Consider the following 25,505-nt stretch of genomic DNA (forward strand, 5'->3'; position numbering starts at 1 on the left):
TTTTTATAAATTGTTTATTTATTTATTAATCAATAATAATAAAAGAATTTATTAAGCTACTTCAAATGTAGTTGTAATTCTGCACAAAAATTTTGAAGCAAAACTTACATTTGGCATTCTATATATTGATAACGTCAAATTTTATAATAAAACGCGTAATCGGAACAGTAGCCACTTTCTGTCAGTTGTTGTTGCGTGAAATAGATTTCCGACTTATTTCGTATGCTTTAAATGATGACGCACGGGTAAAGACTCGCGGACTCAACTGTACACAATGAACCAAACTATGTTGGGACACAATGAACCATGGTTCACTGTGTACCCTTCCAATTTTTTAGATTTATTTTTATTTTCAGGATGGGTCGCGTTAAGAAAGTAGAAAAAAAGAAAGGCGCACGTACTGTTGATCAAATGAGGGCAGCACTGGACTTAGTAACCAGGGGTATGAGTATTCGAAAAGCAGCAGTATTCTTTTTCTCATAATCATCTTTCAGTGCGTCAGTTTTTCGATTTCTTTCTAACGCATTAAATTGTATGTGACAGAAAAAAAGGCACGTCCGTGATTACAGACATTTACAACATTTATTCTAGTTGTCGATAGATGGCGCCATAATAAAAATAATATTTTTTTAATTAGATAATAATATTACAAATAATAATCTGTATAATTTATAAGACTATACAAATCAAAGAAAATACCATTTTAGACAAGACGAAAACGGCGGGCGGGTTCGAAGGGAAAAATATTCCCATGAGATTTTTTTGCATAATCACATTCGTGAGACATCCCAGAATAAGGTTCAAGAAGTCGCCTACGTGAAAAGTGGGCCAATTTTTTTTAACAATTTTTTTTTAATCAAATTGCAAGAATCAATATTTTTGGCCCGAACAATTTTTTCTTTAATTTTTTGGACCATTCTGGACAAAAAAGGTCTCTTATAATTTTTCTCTAAAGTTGATCGTTTTCGACTTGTAAGCAATTTAAAATTGAAAAAAACGGAAAATGGCGATTTTCGAGGCTTAATAACTCGGTTAAAATTTATTATTATGAAAGTCAATATATGACTAAATCAAAGTTTAAAGCCCCCCCCCCCCCTACAAGATCCTGAAGAAATTTTTGTCATTATTTTATTACTAAGCTGTTATTTTTAAGAAATAATAAGCGCCATGCACGTGTGCGGCGGCTGTAAATGCTGAGTGCGAGAGAGAAGCCATTCCAGCAGTCCAATTGTGCATCTTACTCGCACTCACATTTAGAGCCGAGTCAATACGATCTAACCGCACATTGTTATTAATTAAAAATAACAGCTTAGTAGTAAATTAATGACACAGATTTCTTCAGGATCATGTAGCGGCGACTTTAAACTTTGATTTAGTCACTTTCTGACTTTCATAATAATCATTTTTAACCGAGTTATTAAGTCATAAAAATGGTCATTTTCGCGTTTTTCAAATTTTAAATTGCTTATAACTCGAAAAAAATCAACTTTAGAGAAAAATTATAAGAGACCTTTTTTGTCCAGAATGGTCAAAAAAAACTAAAAAAATTAGTCCGGGCCAAAAATATTGATTTCTTGCAATTTGATTAAAGAAAAATTGTTAAAAAAAAATTGGCTCACTTTTCACGTGGGCGACTTCTTGAATCTTATTCTGGGATGTTTCACGAATGTGTTTATGCAAAAATATCTCATGGGAATATTTTTCCCAACGAACCCGCCGTTCCCGCCTTGTCTATTTTATAAATTCAAGAAACACATTTGATTTGTTTTTATTCCAAATTGAAAATAAAATGTGACAACTGTCAGATTTAACTAAAATGTCATATTAGAATAAATGTCATAAATGTGTATTATCACGGACTTACCCTTTTTCCTATCATTTGTTACGCACTGAAAAATGTTCATGAAAAGGACAATAGAAAGTAATTTAGCATATCCTACATTAAGGCGATACGTTGAAAAAAGAAAGTGTGCTCCAAACGAAAACATAAGATTTGTTCCTAACTACGAGACGAACATAATTTTCACAAGTGAACAAGAAGATGCTCTGAAGACCTACTTGAAAACTTGTGCACTTATATTTTATGGATTGACATCTGTTGAATGTAGAAATGTTGCATATCAAATGGCTCAAAGGAATAATATCAAAATTCCCGATTCATGGAAGAATGCAGAAATGGCTGGCAGGGAATGGCTCCGAAGTTTTAGGAATAGGCATACAGATCTGTCTCTGAGAAAACCAGAACCGTGTAGCCTGGCACGTGCGACATCATTTAACAGAGATAATGTTAATCGCTTTTTTGACAACTTATATGCTGTAATAAATCGGAATGCCGCATTTTCTGACGGTACAAGAATTTACAACTTGCATGAAACTGCAACCACAACGGTGCAAAAAACTCAAAAAATATTGGCACCAAAAGGGAAAAAGTGTTTGGGTAAAGTCACCAGCGGTGAGAAAGGGACACTAGTAACAACGTGCTGTTTTATATGTGCCGGTGGTTATACTTTACCTCCAGCAATAATTTTTGCGCGGAAAAATTATAAGGATTTCATGTTAAAAGGCAACCCCACTGGCCCTTTAGGTCTTGCTACGCCGACAGGATGGATGAATTCGGAGTTATTTGTAGAGGTAATGAAACATTTCATTAAACATAGCAAAAGCTCTCCTGACAATCCATCAATTCTATTATTCGATAATCATGAATCTCATGAATATCCATCGAAGCCTTAGATTTGGCAAAAGCTGCAGGGGTTAATATTGTAACTTTGCATCCCCACACATCGGCTAAATTACAGTCACTTGACGTTGATTAATATGCGCCATTCAAGACGTATTATAATGCCATAGAGTCTAGGTCTGGATCCTGCGTATGAAAAAAAAGTTGATTAATAGCAACCGGAAAATTTGTTAATAGCGTAAGGGTGTTTAGTCGGATAAACTTTGATATATGGGAACACTGGAACAGGGGCAGTTTTAATTGTGGAACAGGTTAAAAATTTGGAACGGTCAGGCTACGAAAACGGCACATTTATTTTGTCCGACAGAATAGACTTAAACTCTCCGAACAGAGATTAAACTCTCATGCAAAAATCAGACGGCTATTTATCACCTGTCATTTGACATATTCTACATGTTCCACTCATTAAAACGCCCATTTGGTGATAAATAGCAATCTGATTTTTGCATGAGAGTTTAAGTCTGTTCTGCCGGACAAAATACATGTGCCGTTTTCGTGGTCTGACCGTTCAAAATTTTTAACCTGTTCCACAATTAAAAATTCCCCTGTTCCAGTGTTCCCATATATCAAAGTTTGTCCGACTGGACACCCTTAAGCTATTAACAAATTTTCAGCTTGCTATTAATCAACTTTTTTTTTCATACGCGGGATCCAGACCTAGTCGTGGCTTCTAAGAAATCCTGGTAGGCCGATATCTATTTATGACTTAGCTGAATGTGTTGAAATAGCACACAGTCGTTCCATGACTCCTACAAATATAGCCAATGCCTTTAAAAATGCGGTATATCCCTTTGATCGGGATATCTGTACAGATGACGATTTTTTGCCAAGTGAGGTAACAAACAGACCATGCCCAAATGATGAAAGTTCTAATAGTACAAGAGACCTTCAAGGAGGTGAACATAACGATGAAATCACTGTGCCAAATGAAAATGACAAATCTGCAACTAATAACATTCAATCAGAAAACCCCGAACATACAGAAAGTCGAGCGGGACCATCATTTTTTATTCCACCACAACAATTACAGAGGCCAACGATGAAAAAACTTTTTTGATAAAATTACCCCTATCTTATGTATTTTGGTGTGCTGAGTCCGAAAATCATATTAAAAATGCTGTATCGCCCACCATTCTTTCACAATTTAACATTTAAAATTGCATAATTATCTTTGAAACCAAGATTACTACTAAGGAAAAAGAAGCTTGGATTGGATTCAAAAAAGTTGTAAACAAGTTTTTAGGTAATGTGAAAGACCCTAACTACGAGCTTATAGTAGCTACTTTATTAGATAAGTTTTTTAAGATTTTAGATAAGATTTAAGATTTGGGATGTCAAATTAGCCTCAAAATCCACCTTTTGCATAACCATCTTGATCATTTCCCTGAAAATCTGAGTGCAGTCAGTGAAGAACGAGGCGAACGCTTCCACCAGGATATCAAGGTGATGGAGTAACCATACCAGGGATGTTGGAACACCAACATGATGGGTGATTACTGTTGGTCACTTCATCAGGAACAACAGAGTGCCTCGCATAGGAGAAAAAGCTACTTGAGAAGTTTTACAGAAAAAAAAAAAGAAAATACAAAAGCATATATTATGAGAAGATAAAAAATTAGACAAAATTCTAATAATGTATCATTTTAATGCATTCGGGTATTTTGTGTTTTTCAAATTATTATATTGTAGAATAAGCCAGTGCCATATTGTGGGAAAACTGTGGGTGATACCTACGTAAAATCTAATTTCAGATTCTTTTTTAGCGCCAAAAAATACATACGATTCACATTCATTTATAAGAAAAGTTTTTTAAATCTTTTTCTTTTCGTTGGCCTGTGTTATTTATGCCTGCATTGAAAGCCCAACCTCGTCAAAATAATAGAAAGAACAGAAAAAGTAAAAAAAGTATTATTGCCACAGATACACCGGAAAAAACATTATTGAAGAAGAAAGGATGGAAGCTAAAAGAAAGAAGCAAATAAATGAAAATAGGCAAGCTAAGAAGAGAGTGCAATTTGTGAATGACGATAATACAGATTCAGATGAGGATGAAATAGATATTTCCCTTGGGAGTGACAGTGATAGTGGAGAGTATGAACAAGATCTTCCAGTTTTAAATCCAAATTTGTTTAGTACCCAAGGTTTTAACCCTAACGCCACCAAGGTCAATAGTATATTATGTGGGGAAAATATTACAGATAGAACAAGATGGGGAATATCGCATATCATTTTTAAGACTTAAGGATAAATATAGTGAGCAGTTTATTATGCCCAATATTCCTGATGTAGCTTCCGTCAACAAGAAAGATGTGAAATATATTTTGCCGAGACCAAAACTATGTGGCAGCACAAAACGACAACAATCTTATTTTGCGTTTACAGTGTCTTTTTCTTTATTAAATATCAGATAGGAATAATTATACCTATCTTCAATTTTATTGTTCTTTTCACCTATTATATTGCTTTTAAACAATAAAACTTTGAAATCTTACAGTAGTTTCTGTAAACCTAATTTTTATTAGGTATGTTTAAAATAAAGTAGTTTGGTTCACTGTGTACGCAGCACTAGTTCATTGTCTACCACCCGTGGGACACAATGAACCAACGACACTTTAAGGAAAAAACAATATTAACTCAAAAACGTTAATCTTTATTGATAACCAAATTATGTGTAATATATTACTAATATGTGTTTGTTATATTCGTACAATTTCGTGCTTCTAGGTTAAAAAGGGGCTGATATAGACAATTTTAAATTTTGAGTGGTTCATTGTTGAACACATGACCCTACATACTTTAAACTACTTTGTCGTTATAGATCATTTAGGAATCTAATTAGTAACACAGACTTAATGTTTAGAGTAAAAAAAATTATTTATGAGTACATGAAACTCACCCTCTTATATGCCGTGGCACATGGTCCACCTGTTCCACCCTTTTTAGACTCCTTCAAAAACAATTCTTGACACGCAAGAGCTGTCCTTTCGGTAACACAATGTTGTAACTGTCGCACTGCGTTGGATATAACTTTGTCTAACGTAAAGGCTACATACGCGTGAATTCCGAACATTTCTCGTAACGTATCTTCATAGGCATTAGATTCCATGTTGCCATCAAGGAGATTCTTCACCATGTCGAGGAAAGCTGGATAGTATTCTTCAATTTCAATTTGAGGTTTAGGTTTAAGTCTTAAAGCTATTGCTGTACTTTCTTTGCGATTTGAACGGGACTTTGCTTCTTCAGTTGCCATGATTACAGCCCGTTCATAGATTTTCGCCAAACGCTCACAAAGAATGGCGTGTAATCGGAGAAAAATGTATAAGTTGTTGTTGGCCATAAATAATGTGTATGCTTCATCCTAAAAAAAAAAAAGATAATTATACATCATTGCAAGACTTTGGTTAATAAAAATTAGAAATTCCAATTTTTAATGATGCTATTTAAGGATGTTTATCTATTAGTCTGACTAAACAGTTGTTCGAAGCTTGTTGCTTTTTTTATTACATATAAGATAGCAAATGTATAATATGATCGCCTGATTTAAATGTATACGCCTGGATTTAAGGGGCTATCCTAGTGTAAAAGTACGAAATTCATATACTTTTTTGGGAATTTCTAAAATAAAAAGTACTGTACCAATAATTGTTTTGAAAATTTGCACGAGCATTTATTATAAAACGAAGTACATGTAAAACAATTGTCATACAAAAATATTGAAAATAAAGTATTTATGGGCCATCTACTGTCACCGTGAAAATAAAAACAACTTCACTGCTGCAGTGTGGGACTAATATTGATCCTGAAACATAAAATTTCAAAGTTATTATTGAAATACATATAAGTTATTTTCTATACCATCAACTAGGGGTTTTTTGATCGGATAAAAAATGTCAATTTGGCGGTTTTTGAAAATGAAAATGTTTTAGCTAATTTCAAAAAAAATTGTCAACACTTCGTCATTTTTCCAAATTTTAATATTTTTCAAAAATTCTAGTTGATGGTATAGGAAATAACTTATATTTCAATAATTACATTGAAAATTTATGTTTCAGGATCTCTACTAGTCCCAATCACTGCAGCAGTGGAGCTATGTTTTTATTTTCACGGTGCCAATAGATGGCGCATAAATCGTTTAATTTTCAATATTTTTTTATGAAAATTGTTCTACATATACTTCGTTTTATAATAAATGCTCATGCAAATTTTCAAAACAATTCGTACAGTACTTTTTATTTTAAAAATTCCCAAAAAAAGTATATGAATTTCGTACTTTTACACTAGGATAGCCTCTTAAATGTGTAGCCTTATCTGGGACATATAGTCAGGGGAAGTCGATATAAAATATTACAGCTGATCCTTAAAGGCAAATTAGAGGGCCGTAGAGGTGTAGGAAGAAAACAAGTTTCTTGGTTGAAAAACATTCGTGAATGGACTCATGATATCAAATGCAGGACAATTATTCCATATTACAGAAGATCGAGAAGCCTTCGCAATGGTGATCGCCAACGTCGGATAATTCTGATATGGCACGTGAAGAAGAAGGCCTGGATCCCGCGTACCAAAAAAAAGTTGATTAGTAGCAAGCTAAAAATTTGTTAATAGCTTAACGGTGTCTCATCGGACAAACTTTGATGCATGGGAACACTGAAACAGAGGAAGGTTTAATTGTGGAACAGGTTAAAAATTTGGAACGTCAGACTACAGAAACCTCCCATGTATTTTGTCGGACAGAACTTCCAATTGGTTTGTTACCTTTTCATTAAACTCTCATGCAAAAATCACACTGTTATTTATCACTGACTGGGCATTTTAATGAGTGGAACAAGAACATGTCAAATGACAGGAATCATGTTGGTTAATAATAGGAGTCTGATTTTTGTATGAGAGTTTAATGAAAGGGTAACAAATCATTTGGAAGTTCTGTCCGACAAAATACATGTTAGGTTTTCGTAGTCTGACGATCCAAATTTTTAACCTGTTCCACAATTAAAACTTCCCCTGTTCCAGTGTTTCCGTACATTAAAGTTTGTCCAACTAGACACCGTTAGCTATTAACAAATTTTCAGCTTGCTATTAATCAACTGTTTTAAGCTATTAATCAACTAGTACGTGAGATCCAGGCCTACAAAAAATAATGTAGAATATAGAACAATTAATTGCTGAATTAGGTAATAATATTTGGACAAGCTGCGAGAAACCAGACACTGAAAAAGAAAATGTCCTGTGTCCATCCTCCATAGCTCATTTTATATGATTTTTTATTTCATAACAATTATTCTGACATTGAGAAATTGCGGTTTTTATTTGAAAATCTTGACGAACACAATGTCCTATAAGCACTGAAGTGGATGATAATGCATTCTTGGACAGTGACGATAATACATCCACAGGCCTTAGCCTGACCCCTGGATAAACAACTGGGTTGATAGAAAAACCGGTCAGGTATAGTTGGACAAGGATTTAGGATAATAAACTAAAAAAACACTAAAAAAAAACTAAACAAAAAAAAAAGATGGGCTCAGGTTTCACAAAATATATTAAATATATTATTTTAAGGTAGTTGTATGAATGATTAACATATGCATAGACAATTTCCTTGACTGGTATTTAAACAGACCAGGGTCGAGACAAACACACAAAAAGATAACTGCAAATGGAGAGCAAAATAAAAATAAGAAAGCAGAGTACATGTACAAAGTACAAAACCCCAATTGCCATATGAGCTGATAATGTTTTTAAAAAATTTATTCTTGTACGGATGATGGAAAAAAAGAGAAACTGCGTGTTAAGGTGCAGTCTCCTCTATGAGACTGTCGCTTGCGTTTGACGAAAGCAGCAGTCGCAAGCGACTAATGCACTGGTTGGGTAGTCTTTCTTGTGCATTTAGATAGACATATATAAAACAGCTGATATTGAACTGAACAACAGGAATTTTATTCATTAATTCATATCATTGTTAGCTTGCATTTTTAAAATAAGTTTAAAGTAAAAAGTTACTTCCATATCGAGACAATTCAATTCTAAGATAATCTCTCTCTCTCTTCAATCCTGACCCCCCGTAGGGAGTGTAGTGGTCGACGTGATGTCGTGTATTGCCCGTCTCCAAAGATCTCTGTCTCTGGTCATTTCTTTTAACTCATGCATAGGTCTTTTGCATATTCCTGTAATCTGATCGATCCATCTTGTTGGGGATCTTCCTCGTGATCTTCGGCCTTCCACCTTTCCTTGTATAATGAGTCTTTCCATGTTTTCTGTGTTGGCTCTCATAACATGTCCAAAGTATTTTAATTGTTGGAGATGGACTTTACTGGAAAGCCGTTGGCTAACTTTTAGCTCTCTTAAAATCGAATTATTTGTTCTATGGTCGGTCCAAGGAATTCATAGCATTCGTCTCCAAAAGAACATTTCAGTGGCGTCTATTTTTCTTCTTTCCGAATTTCTCAGGGTCCAAGATTCACATCCGTAAGTCAGTATTGGGAGTATTAAGCAGTTGATCAACCTCATCTTTAACGCTCTTGAAATTTGACAGTCCTTCCATAATGTGGTCATTTTTGTTGTGGTGATTTTTGCTAGATCACATCTACATTTTATTTCCTCCTGTAGTGACCCTGTGTTTGTGATTAATGATCCCAGATATAAGTATGAGTTCACAACCTCAAACCGATCAATTGTGGTTATATGTGGATGATTGTTATGTAGTCTATCCCCTATCATGATCTTTGTCTTTGATATGTTTAATTGCAGACCAAATATTTGACTTTCGTTTTCAACCAGTCGTATAAGATCAATCAGCTCTGCTTGACTATTTGCAAGAAGGGCTGTGTCATCTGCGAAACGTAGGTTGTTTATTTTATGACCATTTATTGAGATGCCTTTTTCCCATCCTTCAAGTGCTCTTCTCATAATATGCTCTCCATATATATTGAATAATTGTGGCGATAGTATACATCCCTGTCTGACACCCCGTTCTGGATGAAATTCGTTTGAAAGTGTGTCAAGCACTTTAACTGATCCAGTAGTGTGTTCGTATAGTTCAGTTATAAGCGAAATAAGGTGTTGGGGTACGCCTGTCGAACGCCTTACGATAATCTATAAAGCATATCGCACCATCAATGCAAGACTATCACAACTCAAAAATTACCATTTTTTGTTTTTTATGAATCTGTAATGGTAATGGGTAGTCTAACATAATGAAAGAGTATTATAACTCAAAATTTAATATAAGACATTATTAAACAATATTAATATTAAGTTATAATACTCTTGCATTATGTTAGACTACCCATTACCATTACAGATTCATAAAAAACAAAAAATGGTAATTTTTGGGTTGTGATAGTCTTGCATTGATGGTACGATATGTACAGTGGATTATTGAATTCCCTAGATTTTTCGATTATCGGTCTTATCTTTAACAAGTGTTCTCTAGTACCCCTACATTTGGTAAATCCAGTTTGCTCTTGTGGAATTTCTCTTTGATGGAATGTTTTTAGTCTCTCGTTGATTATATGTAGCATTATTTTACTGGCATGTGATATAAGAGAAATAGTTCTATAATTGTCGCATTTATGGAAGCTGCCTTTTTTATGAATTGTGGTTATTGTATATTTTGTCCAGTCTTCAGGCCATTGTTTTGAATGCCATATTTGGTTACAGAGTAGATGAAGTAGTCTAAGATAATATAAGGGGATAATAAAAAGGGTAACTAAAAAGACGAAGCTTTCTGCAAACGCCAAACCTACGGAAGATTATAAACCGTTAAAACCAAATATTAAGTCTGTTGGAATCATCGGCATACGCGGGATTAAGACATCCTCATCTTTGTATTTTTCGTTAATGATTGTTACATCAATGACAGTATCCATTAGCAGTTTCACAGTCATTTTCGTTCCATTGCATATCCTATCGAACCTACTTAATTGTAAATTGTGAGGTGGGAGTCCAGAGTCCAATGAATTCAAAATCGCTGTAGGATAGTAGTTGACTATGCAGTAGTAGAGAGATAATAATATATGAACTAATATGTAACTTTTTTTAAAGTTGGTTATATTATTTAAACCCAATATCTTATATTACAATTCTGTGGCTAAAGGTCTAGCTTCCAAGCCAACTCTCCAAACACACATAGTTGACTATGTAATGTCTAACAACTGCATTGAAAACACAAATGTACTTTGTTGTTGTAAAAACATTCACATTGGTTGTGAAAAAGCATCATGCATTTAGCAAATTAAATCATTTTGGACATGCATTTAGTTCATTCGCAGCAATTGATCGGGGAATAATTGGATAACGGAGTAAAATTAAGAATGAATATATTAAGGGTGTCATAAAGTCAGTCTAGAGGTGGCACCAACTGATGCCAATATGAGGGAACATATATTAAGATGGTTTGGTCATTTTGGTTCAGTGTTGAGATATTAATCACCCAATATGAAGAATTGCTGATATGCTGAATCCTGGATGAGCAGGAGAGTAAGACCGAAGAAGATCTGAGGGAGATGCTTAGGTGGGACGTGTTGGTAAAGGGGATGGATATTGATATGACCCAAGAAACTTATAGAGAAATGTCATTAGGGAAGCCGACTTTGCATAGGAAAAAAGGCAAAGAGGATTCTGATTATGATATATGAATTAAAGGGAAGAAAAACTAGTACAATAGCATTCTCTGTTCTCTTTTCTTTAAAGGGCACAAGATGGTGCCTGATATTTTCATAAAATATCTTAAACTCCCGATATGTAAAAATAATTGAAATAAAAATAAGACGAGGAGAATGAAAAATGTCCAGATAATTTAGCGAACTCGTTTATACTGTTAGCGATGTTCAGTTTAATGAAAGTTTGAGAGCTACTCCAATACCGGGGATGACTGAATTCTAAAAATTTATAGAGGTTCTTAAACTGTTTTCCCAATTTTATTATTTTAAAAACCTTTTGCATACAATCATGCAAATATGCCAAATACACTAGATATTAGACTCCTGTAACTCAATCGACAAAAACTCACCGGATCACAGTGCTGTGCATGCAAAGGTACTTTCTGATCTTCTTCTTTGCTGTCAATTTCAAGTAAATCTGGACTAGCATCTCCCCTAGCAGGTGATTTACCAGGACTGCAACCTTCTTTTTTAACATCTTTTTCGGACTTAGGAGAACTATTTGGACTATCATCACAGCCTTCTTTATCATCTGTAATTAATTAATCATATATATTATCGACTGACTAATGTATGGGACATAAGTTTTGAGAAAGAAGTAACACGATTTAGATTTAGAATAATACTAGATCCACTCTCCTTCTAAAGACTTATATTTTCATATTCTAATGTAAATAAATGCATAAAAAATTTTTCAATCTCTTATTTCGGGTTTGAAAATAAGGGGACAAATTTCGTTAAAACATTTCACAAAAGTGAAGCGGCCCCTATATATCCTATGAGTTTTTAACTTGCAGATTATTGTTGCTGAAGATAAAATAAAGATTTAAAATAAAATAAAAATTTTCTACAACCAATTGAAGCCGAGATAATTGTTTTTGTTTTCTTAAATCGTAGTGACTTTATTTATAACAATTAAGAAATTATTTCACTGTCATTGACTAAAGAAAGACTTATATTATCTTAAAATAAAAATTATTTTAAACGAAAATTACATTTAATTATTAAAAATGATTTTTAAAGTGGAGTGGAGATTTATTTTTCTTTACGATTGTAATTTATTGTATCAGTTGCCCTTAGCAACCGTAGCAACCTAGCTGTACACCAAATCACGGTTTTTGGTCTAAATTTTAAAGGACCGTTTGGAATGACATGAAATTTGGCATACAAATAGTAACATGTCAAAGAAGAAAAGTGATATTGGGTTGATGTGTGCTTTTGCTCTGGGGGTGAGTTGCACCCCTTATGGGGATGAAAAAATATATGTTCAAAATAAGTCCGTAAATGGATAAACTGACTAATTCTAAGCAACTTTTGTTCTATAGCATTTTTTCAACAAAGAAAAAACACCATTTTAGGCGGTTTTTTGCAAATAACTTAAAAATTATGTATTTCATTGAAAAAAAAAACATTCTTATGAAAAATGTAGTTCATTAAAAATTTTAAAAAACTTGTGTATGTACGAACTCTCTAGATCCAAAAGAAGTAAAGTTGTCGCTAATGGAAAATATGTTGATATCCGTCAAATTTCAGAGTGACTATTTAAACGTGAAATAACCAAAAAATGATACATTTTTGGAGAAAATTCATTAAAACTTTTTAAAAGTTATTAAAAAAAGCTTTATTTTTGTTTTTTAAAAAAATTTCTAGCATCAAAAGTAAGCAAGTTACGCTCAAAATAAAGTTGGTCTCTTTTTTTTTGTCAAAAAAACTCATCAAAAAGTCATCCCTAATAATTACCATTTTAAATTAAATTAATCGTTGCCGCTTCAAAGGTTACTTATGTATTATTTACATGATTTGTAAGTATCATCGGTTCAAAGGGTTTATAAAAAAAAATGGTTTTAAAGTAAATTTTTTTAATATTCAATAAAAAAATGCTTTTTTCAAAATAACTAAAAATTTATTAATCATACCGAAAATCACAAACAGTAAAAAATGTAGATTTTGCTTTTCTGCATATATTCTGTATTTTTTTTTATTTAAGGCAAAAATTGGTTAAGATAAGGCCGTTCAAATTTTACATACACTCGTGATTATTGACTAGTTCAAGTTTTTTCAACTACAGTTCCCTTCAAAATTAAGCAATTTGAATCGATGAAACTTACATACATATGAAGAGTACAGGGGAAAAAGAAGGAATGTAACTTTTTCATGAATTTTGGTTTTTCTCGTCATGTGGTAGCAAAAATGAGTACTATGGACTAGCCTATCAATTTATGACAATAACTAGAAAGATCAGTCTATATAAATTTTCTAAGAATTTGTATTCAGGCGAAGAACCAGGATTGTGCGCACGCCACTGAACAAAAATAAGGAATGTTAGCAGTTTTTTGGTGCATTATTAAATTAATAAGTTAATATAGATTAATATGATAGAAACATTATAGCATAATACATACTTGCTAGCATTCTGCTAAGAACCTTCAAAGTCATTTTTAGTTTTAGGTATCATAAGAATTAAACCTTTATTGATGTTTATCTCAATATGTACAAAACGTGACATTCCTTGTTTTCCCCCTGTACTCTTCATATAATATATACAATACATACACAAGTAAAGTAACTTGTGAAGTGGTAACGATTAATTTTATTTGGGATGATAATTACGGGGTGATTTTCACAATTATTCACCAAAAAGAAAGGACCAACTTTATTTTCAGCATAACTTCCTTACTTTTAATGCTAGGAACTTTTTTAAAAACAAAAATAAAGCTTTTTCTAATAACTTTAAAAAAGTTTTAATGAGTCTTCCTCAAAAAGTGCTTCTTTTTTGGTTATTTCACGTTGAAATATTCGATTTTGAATTTGGCGAGTATGAACCTTTTTTTATTACTTAGAACTCATTAGTATACTAGATCTAGGGATCTCATACATAAAACATTTTTTTTTACTTTTTTATGGGCTATATTTTTGACAATAATGTTTTTGTAATGAAATACTTACTTTTTGAGTTACTTGCAAAAAACTGACTAAAAACGTGTTTTTTCTTTGTTGAAAAATGAACGTATTTATTCGCAAATAACTCGAAAAGTATTAACTTAGCTCTTCATTCTTAGCGTTTCTTCATTTTAAAGCCTTAAAAAATACAAAAGTTATTTTTACAATAAATAATGCAATTGCAATAAGACTGCCATTTAGGACCTTTCGCAGACCGTTTTGCAATAACCAACTAAAGAAATGAAACTTGCCATAGCTCAAATTGTAGGTTTTTTAATTTACTACAACTTTCTATTAAAAGTTTTCCTGTAAAATGAATATTCCTGTAAAAGGACCCCGCAGAAACCTTATGGAAAATGGCTCTCTGTCAAATGCTCTGAAACTTTGGGTTCTTGTAGTCCTTGATGTGTAGAACAAAAGACTCAATGGGCGCGTAGCTCAAAAAAATCATGGTTTGAAGATATAAGCCTCTTGAAGTTATGTAAAGTGAGGACATTTAGTTGGAATAAATTCATTTTATCGAGAATGGGCGACGGAGATGAATTACGAATCAGTTTGATTTTTATTTTTAAATTAAAATTTTTTGGCATATATATCATACTAGTGACGTCATCCATCTGGGAGTGATGACCCAATCGATTATTTTTTTTTAAATAAGAATAGGGTTCGTGTGATAGCTTATTTGAAACGTTAGTCAATTCTCTATTCACTAATGTAAACATTTACATAATTATTTATACAGGGTGTCCAAAAATGTTTTAGGATTAAATTAATTGAGACAAAAAGAAGAATGTATATAATTTATTTAATTTAAAATACATTTTACTGCTGTCAGAAAACAGAAAAAATGTTAATTTGAAAAATAAACATTGCTTTTCGCTCAAAATTAAATGTTCTAACTGCTAAAAGGCAGGTGGGTGGCAGCTTTAGTATTGAATTTAAGCGAAAAATAATATTTGTTTATCAAATAAACATTTTTTCCTGTTTTCGGACAACAATAAAATTTATTTCGAATTAAATTAATTATACACTCTTCTTTTTGTCTCAATTAATTTAATTCAAAAAATTTTTTTGGGCGCCCTGAATAAATAATTATGTTAATGATTATATTATTGAATACAGAATTGAATAACCTTTCAAATGAGTTATCAAACGAACCCTATTCTCATTTAAAAAAATTATCGATTGCGTCATCACGTTCAGATGGATGACGTCACTAGTATGATATATATGCCACAAAATTAAAATTTAAAAATAAAAATCGACCTGATTCCTAATTTATCTCCAGAGTCGCCCATTCTCGAGAAAATTACTTTATTCCAACTCAAACGTCTTCACTGTACCTATAACTTCAGAGGCTTATATCTTAAAACCATGATTTTTTGGAACTAGGGGCCCATTGAGTCTTTTGTATTTTTTTGTATAATTTTAAAAATATCGTTAAATTCATCATTTTACTTTGATCAAATATGTTTCTATTTTGTTTTTGATTGTGCTGAATCCTAATATGGCATTGCAATTTGAAAATTCTTATACAGAAGCTCTTATACAGTATGTCTGCGTAGCTAGGAACCACATGGAATACTTTTTTATTATCAATTTTACGAAAAAATGTTATTGTTCATAAAATGCTCTGGATAGTCAAAAATCTAAAACTCAACCATCAGATATCAAATTTTATCGATTTTATACGAGTTATGTCAAAAATATGAATTTCGTTAGAGAGTAAAGTACGTTTATATTCCAGAATATCAAAAAATGATATTATGAAAAGTTGTTTGAAATTAAAAACTATGTTTAAATATACAATTACATCATTCTAATCGAAAAAAAAAAAATTCAATTTTTTCTCAAATTACGGATACTCATCATTTTATTACAATTATGGTAACTATTTTATTATCACTTTTACGAAAAAACGTTATTCTTCATAAAATGCTCTCCCTGGTCTAAAATCTAAGATACAACTATCAGATATCAAACTTTTTTAATTTTATACGAGGTATGCAAAAAATATAATTTTTCTTAAGAGCTTATGCCTTTATTATTCACAATATTTTAATTAAAAGGATGTAATTGAACACTAAAACAATTTTTTTAATTCCAAACAACTTTTCTTAATAACAATTTTCGATATTGTGAAATTTAAAGGTACTTTACTCTTGAGTGAAATTCATATTTTTTGACATACCTCGTATAAAAATAATTAAACTTGATATTTGATGATTGCCTTTAAGATTATACCGGGTGGTGAATCGGAAAACGGGCCATAGGAAACTCAATGTAAAATTTTAAACTGTTGAATTCCTGCTTCCCTAATTATGCTACATCAAAAGTCGTGAGAAGTTATTTGTAGAGGATTGAAATGTGTATTAAAAACAGAAGTTACAATTGTTCTACGATTTAAACACATTCCAAAATTTTGAAAAATATAATGTATTTACCGCAGTAGGTATGTGTGGGCATGTTAAGCCACACGTTACTATTTAACTGACAGTGAGCACACTATTGACTGAAGAAAATATCTTTATTATTCATACTTTCTCCTTAACTGAGGATATCTGATCAACTTTATTGTGTTTTAAACAATAAATGATAAAATAAATAAAGAAATTGACAGTTCAAATTGTTAATATAATAAATTCATTGTCACCGAATGCAATCTTATACACATTATTGCACTGTGTGTGGCGTAACTTTGGCGTATTTCTCTGAAAATTGTATTATATTTTTACAAAATTTTGAATAATTATTGTTCATAGAACAATATTAACAGTTGTTTTCAATACAGATTTCAATTCTCTACAAATAGTTTCGTATGACTTTTGATGTCAAATAATTAGGGAAGCAGGAATTCAACAGTTTAGAATTTTACATTGAGTTTCCTATGGCCCGTGTTCCAATTCACCACCCGGTATACGATGCAGAGTATTTTATAAAGAATAACCTTTTTTCGTAAAACTGATAATAAAAAAGTTATCAATAGGTTCCAAGTTACGCAGACATACTGTATGAGATAAAAATTTTTTTTGCTGAACATTTATTCTTGTTGAAGCTTATTATTAAATGTATTTTAGGAAAGTTTTACAGAAAAAAGTTTTGATCAATTTGTTTAAACATTTTTTAGCTGGTAATTTTCGGTTTTTGTATTACATTTTTGTCATCTGTCTTAATTTTCTTAAAAAGAAATAGTTTATTTCATTTCTAAAGTAAAATAATTCAGTGCATTTTAAAGACTACATTCTAAGCTTTAAAAAATCGCTTACAAAACTGTAATAGATCTGTTCAAACTTGAGTAATACCGTCTTAAAGTGGTGGTAATTCTATAAAACTACGAAGATTTCAAAAATTACATTTTTTGAGACGTCATATCATTTGAATTAAATTTTTGAGATTTTTTTTGAATGAAACATCATTTAGTAAGACGCTTAAAAGGTAAGTTGTGCAAAATTAAGAGTTTTATAAGAAAAATTGTATTAGTTACACATTTTTAAATAATTTTTAAACAAAATTCATGTAAGGCTCACTTTCCGCTCACACCATACTTATGCCCATACATTTTTATTTCTTTCTATTATAACCATAAGATAGCTTAATTATTCTTCTTTCATGTTCAATTTGTAAAATTTCATTTGATCCATTAGTTAAAGAATTACATTAAAATAACTCAACCGTGCACTTTGCCGTACTCTAGTTTACAGTGCGCCAATGTTTGTGAGAAGAGTGACTTTAGCGTTATAAATAAAAAATTATAGAAGATACAGATTTAATTTTAGAAAATTCTTGTATATAAGGTTTTTTTTTGTACAATTTTCTGAATTTTTCAATGGTCAAGTCAGTTTTTTTCTAAAATTTATATTTTCGGAGTTATTTAAAAAAACATCGAATTTCGCAATTCATTTATTTAATAAAAAATGAAGCACCCACTTCTCGAGTAGAACTTTTTGATATGTTGTTTATTAAACATTTCTTAATGAAATTACAAAAAGTTCTATCTTGTTTGATTTTTCCGAAGTGAAAATCTATATGCACTCCCCTGTTACTACAATCACAATAAAGATGCACTAGAAATAAACAAACCAAGACACATTAAATGTTATGAGGAGCACTCTACCATGCTTAGCAAAAACGCTGTGTCTACAAAAATCTGAAAAAATTAAATTTTTTACTTCTTTCTAACCCAAATGTGCATATCTATCTTATTTGCTTATTAAAAATGATGTAAGTTAAGCCAAAACACATTAAACACACCGCATCTTATGCCATATCCTGTGTAAATGTATACGAATACTTAAACAAAAATCGATTTTACTTGAATGTGATGTCTCTGTAGATACGGCGTTTTGGCTAAGCACTCACCAAATCATAATTTACAATGTATATACATTGTAAACGCCAAATGGTGATTTACAAAGTTTATACACTGTAAATCATGATTCAGGAGTGCTCTTGTAACATTCGAAGTGTCTTGGTTTGTTTATTTCTAGTGTATCTTTATTGTAATTTTAGTATATCTTCTTTTCATGAATATTAAAGAGTAATACATAATATATATTTTTAAAGAAAAATGAGTCGGTACCCATAAATAATTAGTTACCTTCTTCTTCTCTTTCGTCATCGCTAAGTTGAAGTCTAGGATGGAAGAATAAATCAGGTATAAACTGACTTAATAAGCGCTTAATTCTCCTTTTTTCTCCTTTCTGAATGCCTGTTTGACGTTTAACGTGATGAATAAGCAAATTTGTTGCATCATCTAGTATTGTACGATCTTTATAATGCAAAACTAAATGTGGACCAACAATTGGTTCTGTATTTGTATTATCATCAGGTTCATGCCTCTGAAATTTAAACATAAATAATTAATTTGCTTGCTATTCATTGTTAATATTAATTACTTTTTTATAATATATAAATTACCAAAATAAAATTTCTAAATATATATTTTACTTGCCTCGTCAAAAATGGTTTCAATCTCATTAAAAAGACTTTTTGACCGCAACGCCTTAACGTCAGTCTGTTTAAAATTAATGCCTTGGTGGTCAAGACTCTTTAAATAGTATTTTTCGTTTTGTTCCCTCCAAACTTTATTAAAGCCTTTTTGTGCTTCTCGCCATTCTTCTTCTTTAGCTTTAAGTCTTCGCAGCACCACAGGCACAGCTACGGCAGGATTTCGCTTCAAGCCATCAATTATGTCCTGTGCTTTATCCCCATATATTCTGTAACAATAATTATTATAAATAATTTTGAAAAAACTTACAAAGTTAAACATAAAACTAGCGAAATAAAGTTACAAAAAATCTTATTTATTTTTAAAAATTTAGGAGGTTGATGTTTACAGTTGAGTCCGCGAGTCTTTACCCGTGCGTCATTAATATCTGGCGAGATAAAACACATACTATTATCTAGCATCATTCTCTTCAACGCATGAAACTCATGACAAACGAGCCGACGTTTGTTATTAAGTAAAAACACATGTTATTTTTATGAACGATCTAGACTCAGTGCATTGAAAAGAGATAGGTACAAAAAAAGACGATTCGGTATGTTTTCATATTTTAAGCACAATTTGTTTGACGTTTCTGCTTTGTTTAATTTTGTGGCTGTCATCAGTTGAATTTTTTGCGGTTTTTGTCGAATTTTTGCGTTTTGAAGTTTCTTTATATTACACAAACAGTTGTTTTCACAACTAATTTTATATTGGGCTTTGAAATTTTAAGGTAAATAATTATATTTTGGCAATTAATATTTAAAACATACAAAGCTAAGGTCATTCACACAGTAAAGAAATGACTGTGTTTAGATTTCCATCAAAGTGAATAAAATAACAAAAATAAAATGTTATTGATTTTTTTTATAAATTGTTAATTTATTTATTAATCAATAATAATAAAATAATTTATTAAGCTACTTCAAATGTAGCTGTAATTCTGCACAAAAATTTTGAAGCAAAACTTACATTTGACATTCTATATATTTGATAACGTCAAATTTTATAATAAAACCCGTAATCGGAACAGTAGCCACTTTCTGTCAGTTGTTGTTGCATGAAATAGTTTTCCGACTTATTTCGTATGCTTTAAATGATGACGCACGGGTAAAGACTCGCGGACTCAACTGTATGTTCGTATTATTACGATCTACTGTCAAAAAAGTAAACACATTATATGCTTGCATTTTAACATTTCGCTAATTGATTCACTTACAATATTTATTTCAGTACACATTTATTAAAAAAATATTTTACCAATATAATACTATTATGAAATTTTATTTTAATTTTAAATTTTGCATTACATTCGCTCTACAATAATTTACATTTAATTTGAATAAATTAAAATTAATTTGATTTAATCTATTAGTTCATAACAATTTTCTTGCAGGTGTAAAGAATATTCGCGAGGAACCGCAAAATTGGTGACGCCTGGTGGTAAATTTCAAAACATTGAAATTGTCATTAATTTGAATACACATTTACGGCCGGTTTATATTTGGTTTGTTCCAACACGACCGAGAACCGTCAGGAAACGGTAACGATCCTGCGCAGTAAAGAAAATCCGTTCCAACAAAAATATGATCGTCATCGGATCGTCCTTCCCACTGTTCCAACAAGAATTGTGATCTTTCGGTGACGGTTTCGTGATGATCATTTCAGTAATCGGGCAAATGCATAATGTGCTGGTTGGACTGACTTGCGCACTAGGATTTAATTCTTTAAAGTTTTTGAGCCTTTGATCGACTAAAAGCACACAAGCTGTCACCAACAAAAATGACAAATATATGATTACCGTCATGGGACGATAACTGGGCGATACAATTACGAACATGCGCACAACAAACGGTACAAGTAGTTTCGTGACGGTTTTTGGGCCGTCCCAAAGTTCATGTTGGAACAAACCTATTGTAATTAAGAATTGTTGGTAATATTTAGTTCAAAAAGTAATGTTCTATGAAGATGACTTATGTCATATGCCATGTATAAGAATTATGTGAGGTTATGTATAATAAAGCATGGTTAATACTGAACTCTACAAAAGAGCACATGGCGTTTTACTTATTTTCTAATTTCCCAGTAAGATATCCACTGTGTTGATACTTTAAACAACAGGTTATGGTCCAGTTTGATTCGTGTTATATCCAGGGTTGATTATTAGAAAATTGATAGTAATACAAGTAAGTGCAGATTTTGTTGTAGAGATAATGGCGTCCAATTATTTGATGAACGTGCCGAAGTTAAAAGGTCGTATTAATTATGACGATTGGGCATTCGCTGCTCAGAATTTTCTCATCTTAGAAGGACTTGCTGAACGTGTCGAAAGTGAACCAGGAACTGACGAAGCCACGAAGAGTGAAGATCAGAAAACTAAAGCAAAACTTATCTTAACCATAGATCCATCTCTTTATATACATATAAAGGAGGCGAAGACTGCAAAATCGTTATGGGATAAATTGAAGTCAATGTTTGACGATTCTGGCATTACACGACGCATAAGTTTGTTACGCAATTTGATTTCTATTCGTTTAGAAAATTGTGATACAATGGTTTCTTATGTTAATCAGATTGTAGAAACAAGCCAGAGGTTACGAGGTACCGGATTTGGGATTGATGATGAACTGGTGGGTTCCTTAATGCTTGCGGGCTTATCTGAGAAATTCACACCCATGGTACTAGCAATTGAAAATTCCTCTCTTAAAATTACCACTGATAGTATTAAAACAAAACTCCTTGATATGGAAAGTGATAGTGATAATAAAAGTGGTGCATTTTTTACCCGTCACAGAAATAAGCCAAATCGAAATCAGTCAAATTCGACAGTGCGCAACAATTTTGGTGAAAGTGATAGAGTTGAAAAAGAAGAACGAACTCGTGAAGTTAGGTGCTTCGGATGTAAACAGTGGGGCCATTATAAAAACAAGTGTCCTTTGTTAGCAAAAGAAAAATCTCAAAACAAAAAGGAAAATGCCTTTAGTGTTGTATTTTTGAGTACGAACTTTCAGAAAACAGATTGGTATATAGATTCAGGAGCTAGTTCGCATTTAGTAGCTGATAGAAATTTGTTAAACAAGGTATGTACAGACTCTTTTTGTCAAGAAATTATGGTAGCTAATAAAACGATGGTTCCAGTAGTAGCTACAGGTAACATACTTTTAAAAACTATTGTAAATAAAGATGTTTTTGATGTTACTGTAAAAAATGTTCTCTGTGTACCACAATTGTCGACAAATCTTTTGTCAGTTAGTCAGTTGCTTAAAAATGGAAATAAGGTAGTATTTGAACCTATGTTGTGTAAAATTTTTAATGCTGATAATAGTCTAATTGCTGTTGCTGAACTTTGTAATGGTGTGTATAAACTTAATGTAGCTAATGTACAGTATTCTGAACAATGTAATTTTAATGTCTCTTCTGAATTATGGCACCGTAGACTTGCCATATTAATAGTTTGGACATGGATAAAATGAAAAATGGTTCTGTTTTAGGACTCAGTTGCTCAGATGTTACAAAGTTAAGTAAATCTAATTGCATTACTTGTTGTGAAGGTAAACAGACTCGTATGTCTTTTAAAAACACAGGTACAAGAGCAGAAAAGCCACTTGAAGTTATTCATGGAGACTTATGTGGGCCCATGGAAACTAGGTCAATTGGAGGCTCTAAGTATTTTTTTATTTTAATTGATGACTATACACGAATGTCATTTGTTTATTTTTTAAAAACAAAAGATCAAGTTTTCGAAGTGTTTAAAAAATTCAAAGTGTTAGTTGAAACACAACTTGACCTAAAGATTAAATCATTTAGATCAGATAACGGGGGTGAGTTTGTGAACAAACAATTTGACAGTTTTTTAGAAAGTCATGGTATTGTACATCAGAAAACAAACCCTTATACCCCAGAACAAAACGGTATGTCTGAACGATTAAACCGTTCCATTGTAGAAAAGGCAAAGTGTATGATATTTGATGCTCAACTGGAAAAGAAATTTTGGGCAGAAGCTGTTAATACAGCTGTATACATTAGAAATCGTTCTACTGTTTCAGGATTAGGCAGCAAAACTCCTTATGAAATGTGGTATAATAAAAAACCTGATATTAGCCATTTTAGAGTTTTTGGTAGTCATGCAATGGTCCATGTTGCTAAAGAAAAGCGACTGAAATGGGACATGAAGTCTAAGAAACAGATTTTTATTGGGTATTCAGAAAACGTTAAGGGTTTTAGGCTGTTTGACCCAGAAACAAACGTAATCAATACTAGCAGAGATGTAATTATATTTGAGGATAAAATTATTAATCCTATAAGTGAAAATTCTGCGGAAGATGTGGAAGTATCAGTTTCAGTGGGGGAAAATGAAAACTTTCCAGAAAACCCAGAGTTAGTAGAGCAAGAAACTGACACAGAAACCTTTGCTACACCTGATAGTTCTTCTGTAAATGAATCGAGTGATGTTAGCGAATATGAACCTGAAGAAGATGTGCAGGGGCAGAATATACCAGTGGAGGATAGAGACAGACCTCAGCGTATCCGAAAACCTAAAGATTTTTCTGATTATGTGACATATCTATGCACAGAAAATAATCTAGAAAATGATCCGATTACTGTCCAACAAGCTCTGGAAAGACCAGATGGGAATAATTGGAAGCAAGCAATGTTACAAGAGATGCAATCCTTCAATGAAAATGATGCTTGGGAAATGACTGACATTCCAGAAACAGGCAGTGTGGTAGACTGTAAATGGGTTTTTAAAAGAAAGACTGACAGTGAAGGTAAGACTAGATATAGAGCTAGACTAGTGGCCAAGGGTTTTACACAACAATATGGTATTGATTTTCAGGAAACTTTTTCTCCAGTAGTCAGGCATTCCACTTTTAGGTTATTGATAGCACTATCGGTTAATTTAGGCTTAGATATAACTCATTTGGATGTGGCCACAGCTTTTTTGAATGGTCAGCTGGAAGAAAATGTATTTATGCGGCAACCAGAAGGTTTTATCATTCAGGGTCAGGAAAATAAAGTTTTAAAGCTCAAACGTGCCATTTATGGTTTAAAGCAATCGTCTCGGGTTTGGTATAAGAGGGTTGAAGTAGTTTTGACAGAATTAGGTTATAAAAAGTCAAATTATGAATCTTGTGTTTTTATTAAACGAGAAAATGGTCTTATGACAATAATTGCTTTGTATGTAGACGATTTTTTCCTTTTTTCGAATAATGCTTATGAAACTGAGTTTATTAAGAAGGAATTGAGTTTAAAATTTAAAATCAAAGATTTGGGACAGGCTAAAAACTGTTTAGGTGTTAGAATTAATATTAACAAAGATAAAAATATTATAACACTTGATCAAGAAAAATATATTGACAACTTATTGGCAAAGTTTAAGATGACAGGTTCTAAAACTGTGACCACACCAATGGAAGTTAATCCAATTTTTGAAAAAGGCAATTGTAATTTAGATGTGCCTTATCAACATTTGATTGGAAGTTTAATGTATCTTTGTGTTATGACTAGACCTGATATTTCTTATTGCGTAAGTTACCTAAGTCAGTTCAACAATTGTTTTAATGAATCTCATTGGCATGCAGCAAAAAGGGTTTTAAAATATTTAAAGGCTACCAAGTCGTTTTGTCTGAAATTTACTAAAAATGACAAAAATTTGGAAGGTTTTGTTGATGCTGACTGGGCACAAAATGTGAGTGATAGAAAGTCTTACACTGGTTTTTGTTTTAAACTTGCTGGATCTGTGATATCCTGGGAGAGTACGAAGCAGAGATCTGTGGCACTTTCTAGTACCGAATCGGAATATATGGCAATTAGTGAAGCTTCAAAAGAGGCTATTTATTTGAGAAATATTTTGATAGAACTCTTGGGTAAATCTTTTACTGTTGTATTGTACAATGATAATCAAGGGGCTCAAAAGCTTTCTCTGAATAGTGTATTTCATAAAAGGTCGAAGCACATAGATGTGCGTTATCATTTTGTTAGGGATACAATATCCAGAAAAGAAATTGAACTGAGATATTTAGAAACAGCTGATATGCCAGCAGACTTATTAACTAAAGCTTTGCATAGTGCTAAACATTATAAATTTATGAATTGTTTGAATATTGTTTGTTTGGTTTCTTAGGGTTATATTGTATTTTGAACTAGTGGGGGTGTTGGTAATATTTAGTTCAAAAAGTAATGT

At 32.0% G+C, this 25,505-nt stretch overlaps 1 protein-coding gene across 3 annotated transcripts in view; it reads right to left on the reverse strand.

The window, feature by feature from the left end:
- Positions 1–25,505, reverse strand: part of LOC114331034 (paired amphipathic helix protein Sin3b) — a 125,151-nt gene that overhangs the window by 17,572 nt on the left and 82,074 nt on the right. For all 3 annotated transcript variants that reach the window (XM_028280494.2, XM_028280495.2, XM_028280496.2), the window contains exons 7-10: positions 19,289–19,553; positions 18,935–19,175; positions 11,748–11,929; positions 5,637–6,098 (exon numbers count right to left, since the gene is read on the reverse strand). In XM_028280494.2, the coding sequence (XP_028136295.1) occupies positions 5,637–6,098; positions 11,748–11,929; positions 18,935–19,175; positions 19,289–19,553 (1,150 nt within the window). The remainder of the gene's footprint in view (positions 1–5,636; positions 6,099–11,747; positions 11,930–18,934; positions 19,176–19,288; positions 19,554–25,505) is intronic.

The sequence above is a fragment of the Diabrotica virgifera genome, chromosome 7 (genome assembly GCF_917563875.1).
Source record: "Diabrotica virgifera virgifera chromosome 7, PGI_DIABVI_V3a".
Lineage (NCBI taxonomy): Eukaryota > Metazoa > Arthropoda > Insecta > Coleoptera > Chrysomelidae > Diabrotica > Diabrotica virgifera.